Genomic DNA, 4,454 nt, shown 5'->3' with positions numbered 1-4,454 from the left:
TCAAACAATGTATAGACAGGCTTTACTGATTATAAGGGGGGTTTTTTGAGAGTGCTTAAACTTGCGCTAGACTGAAGTCAGTCATAATGTTCTTTGACAATGTAAATGTTCTTTGCTCGCTTTCTCTGTGTAATTTATTTGCTGTTTGAACAACTGTGCAAGGTACAGATAATAAAAAAAATTAATTCATTAGCTTATCCGTGAACATCCTCTTCCATAGCGTCATCAAGCTTTGCCTTTGTTTTGAAAATGTGACCTCTAGTGGCGAAAACTTACATATTGTGCCTTTAATCAATCTAATTTTGGTTAAATATAGTTCTTTCAAATGATTAATCGCGATTAATCGCTTCCAAAAATTTAGTTTTTGTTTACATAATATATATGTGTGTGTACTGTTTATATTTATTATGTATATATAAATACACACACATACAGTATATATTTTGAAAATATTTACATGTATATATTTATATTCATATAATTTATATTATATATAAATTAAAACTTAACATTTTTCCTAAATATATACATGCTTCCTAAATATATACAAATGTGCACACACATTTACTATGTAAACAAAAACTTTTATTTTGGATGTAATTAATCGCGATTAATCGTTTGACAGCTCTAGTTAAATATGATAAATAGTGTTTGTTTTGTTTTAATTTCTCATGTCCAGTCCCGAATCCTCCTCTCAACGTGTCGCTCAAAATCATCCACCTCAGCGGTCGAGGAGCGTCCCACAATGCATCAGTCCTCCGGCGGGCACGTGACGTCCCTGCGGCTGAAGAACAGGAAGAGGAAGTGAACGGTGTGGAGATGAGCGTCACGCAGACGCCACTAAACAACGTCACTGTTTATAGCAGCACAGCCGAACCCAACAGCACTGAGCTGCTGTGGGCGGAGCTGACAGGAAGCCCCGCCCCCACCGAGGAGCAGGAGGAGGAGTTTGTGAACGTGCTGGTGCCAGAATATGAGGACTCTAATGAGCCGGGGTCAGCGATGGATGTGACCTTTGAACCCAGTGTGATGCCCAAGCCACTGCCGCCCATCCTGCTGGAGCTGCGCTGGTTACCGCCGCGGCCGCCCACCGCTTACGACGGATTCAACATCTACATCCACCGCGATGGTGAGAATCATCGCGTGTTTTACACAGCAAAAAACCTGATGTTTGTGTAAACCCTCTTTATAGTCATTTCCAGTGTTGGGAAGGTTACTTTGGTGTAATCCCGTTTGTAATCGTTAACATTTTCATAAGTAACTGTAATTTAATTACACATTTTTTCTTAGTAACTGTAACTGATTACAGTTACATTTCTTTTGTAATTAAATTACGTAACGCCGTTACATGTAACTAGTTACTCCCCAACACTGGTCATTTCTGTGTTTATTTCCTTGTTGTTTGAGCAGGAAACTCCACCAAAACAGTCAGCGTTGATGTGAAATAAGGCAGTAAGAATTAATAAATTGAATAAAACATTTATAAATACAATAATAAATGAAGTAAAATAGGGAGTAATCATTAATAAATCAAAATAAAGTTTAAATAAATAAATAAAAATAATAAATGAATTGAAATAGGCAGTAATAATAAATCGAAATAAGACGGTTATAAATGAATAGGAATGTAACGATGAACCGCGAGCCAGTTGAAATCGATTAATTTATAACTAAATAAAAACAAAAAAAATATTACTGTTATAATATTTCACTGCAAAATAAAAACTGAGTATTTGAAATAGATTAATATATATATATTATATATATTTGCATTACAACCGTAACATTACAGTACTAATATTTATGGTCTTAATTTAAACCATCAATCGTTTATTTTGACGGAGAACCGTCTAACCCTTATACCAGACGTTTCATGTTAATAGTGTAGCTGTAAAAGTGTATCACAGCATGTCACGTGACCCGCTCTCCGCTCTCTGATAGGAGAACATCACCAGTGACATCATCAGCAGCCTGACCCCCGGCGCTCAGTACAGAGTGATGGCTTATCACACGAACGGGCCGCTGGTTAGTCCCCCGTCCGAGCCGGTCATCATCGACATCGGTGAGTGCAAAGACAGTCAAACCAAGCTTCAGCATTTCTCACATTACCACGGTTTATTTGCTATAGTTTAGAAAGTGGCTCAGAGTTGAACTGTGTCAGAACAAACTCATCTTGATCATGATAGAAAGGTATGTAATGAATTCAGCTGTTAAATATAAGAACACAATTAGATAATACCAATCTAGCTCAACCGATTACCAAGCAATGCTTTATTTAGTTCAGTCTGTGGTGTAAAAAGATCGCATTAGCAATTAAAGAAAAACATGCTCAGCTCAAAGTGTCTGAATCATTTTTAATCCCAAATTGTACTGAGTTTTTGGGTTTAATATGTCACAGTTCACTTTATTTTGCTATCTTCACTTACAACTATCCACCTTATTTTTCAACGTGGAAGTAAGCCACATTAATGTGCGTCAATGTGTTTATAATGAACTCTTTCCCCGCCAGCGTTTTTGCTGATTTTCACTAAAATTTCATGGCCCGCAGAATATTTTGTTGTGTGAATATCTGAACACGCAATACATCACAATAAAATCAGACCCTCTACTTTCAAACAAAAAAACCTGTTTAATTCTAGCTTCAAGCATTGTTTTTTAATCATCACTTGAATGTAGGTAGGTTTCATAAGAAAAGCAACATTTTGAGCAAATTGCATTTTTATCAAGTACTGCATCTGGATCATATTCGGTAATATTATCAGATGAGATCGCCGCCACCGCGTCCGTCATCGCCTCTGTGGTAACCACACACACCGCTAACTGCTTAACATCACACACGCTGTCCTTAAAGAGTCCTACATTCAATCTAAAGGCCTTTCATCATTGTCAGAGATCTTTAGGGATGGATTAACAGGAATCACGATACGGCCTCGTGTTTCAAAATAAAAGTCCTGGTGCATTTCAGGCGTGTTTGCAATTAAAAGTCCCGCGTTATGCACAACGTTGTTTTTTTCTTGATATTATTGGTATCCGTGTTGGGTAAGTTACTCTAAAAAAGTAATTAATTACTAGTTACTAATTACATCTTCAACAGTGTAATTAGATTACTGTACGAATCTGTCTGTCTGTCTGTCTATCTATCTATCTATCTATCTATCTATCTATCTATCTATCTGTCTATCATTCTATCTATCTGTCTGTCTATCTATCTATCTATCTATCTATCTATCTATCTATCTATCTGTCTATCATTCTGTCTGTCTGTCTGTCTATCTATCTATCTATCTATCTATCTATTTCTGTGTCTTATCTATCTATCTATCTATCTATCTATCTATCTGTGTCTGTCTGTCTGTCTGTCTGTCTATCTATCTATCTATCTATCTATCTATCTATCTATCTATCTATCTATCTATCTATCTATCTATCTATCTATCTATCTATCTATCTATCTATCTATCTATCTATCTATCTATCTATCTATCTATCTATCTATCTATCTATCTATCTATCTATCTATCTATCTATCTATCTATCTATCTATCTATCTATCTATCTATCTATCTATCTATCTATCTATCTATCTATCTATCTATCTATCTATCTATCTATCTATCTATCTATCTATCTATCTATCTATCTGTGTCTCTCTGTCTGTCTGTCTGTCTGTCTGTCTGTCTATCTATCATATTGTAAATATATAAATTTCATCTAGTTGCATTTCTTATTTTTATTTAGTTTAACTTCATGTACTAAAATAACAAACTAAAACCAAAACAAAATTAATAAAAAACTAAATAGGCATACAAAAAAAGAAGAAGAATTACTAAAAATTACAAAAAAATCAAAAGGTTTTGTTTGAGTTTTTTAGTCTATTTTCTGTTTTACTTTATTTTAGTAGTTTTAGTAAATTTGTTGTTTTTGTTCATATTGGTTAGTTTTTGTTTGTTTCTTAATAGTCTGAATAATGCTTTAGTATTAATATTAAATTACAAAAGATAAATTGAAACTATAGTATCTCAGTAAAACTAAAATGAGTCTGGTGCAGTTCATTTGACTGAAAATCTGCTTTAATGTAGGGTTTGGAGTCAGAATCCTCGTTCCTGTAATCATTTACTGAAGCAGCTCAGATGATCTGTAGAGATGCTAATTATGATGCTTCATGAGTCACGGCTGAGACGGGAGGAATACAAATATTGCGTTTATGCGTAATTATTATAATCATATTTAATGGGACTCTGCATGCAGGCGAGGTCCGAGGTGCTAATTAACCCCTTCATTTTTTTCAGACATGAAAATATCCCTTTGAAATAATCAATAATTATTATTTTTTAAATGTTTTGAATGTGTGTAAAAATAATTGTGTTTTATGGTCGGTCACAATTGTGAAAATGTGTGTACAGAATTAACATATTTCTGCAGTCATTAAATGTGTATGTATCTCAGCCCAGCTG

At 34.4% G+C, this 4,454-nt stretch overlaps 1 protein-coding gene across 1 annotated transcript in view; it reads left to right on the top strand.

Moving 5' to 3' along the window:
- Positions 1-4,454, top strand: part of LOC107758139 (receptor-type tyrosine-protein phosphatase O-like) — a 50,679-nt gene that overhangs the window by 15,143 nt on the left and 31,082 nt on the right. The window contains exons 5-8 of the mRNA XM_016575807.1: positions 680-1,129; positions 1,411-1,439; positions 1,942-2,062; positions 2,763-2,800. Of these exons, the coding sequence (XP_016431293.1) occupies positions 680-1,129; positions 1,411-1,439; positions 1,942-2,062; positions 2,763-2,800 (638 nt within the window). The remainder of the gene's footprint in view (positions 1-679; positions 1,130-1,410; positions 1,440-1,941; positions 2,063-2,762; positions 2,801-4,454) is intronic.

This window comes from Sinocyclocheilus rhinocerous, unplaced genomic scaffold (genome assembly GCF_001515625.1).
Source record: "Sinocyclocheilus rhinocerous isolate Xijiao unplaced genomic scaffold, SAMN03320098_v1.1 scaffold2911, whole genome shotgun sequence".
NCBI lineage: Eukaryota > Metazoa > Chordata > Actinopteri > Cypriniformes > Cyprinidae > Sinocyclocheilus > Sinocyclocheilus rhinocerous.
The sequence above is the reverse complement of the archived record's forward strand: the minus strand, read 5'-3'. Positions and strand labels throughout refer to the sequence as shown.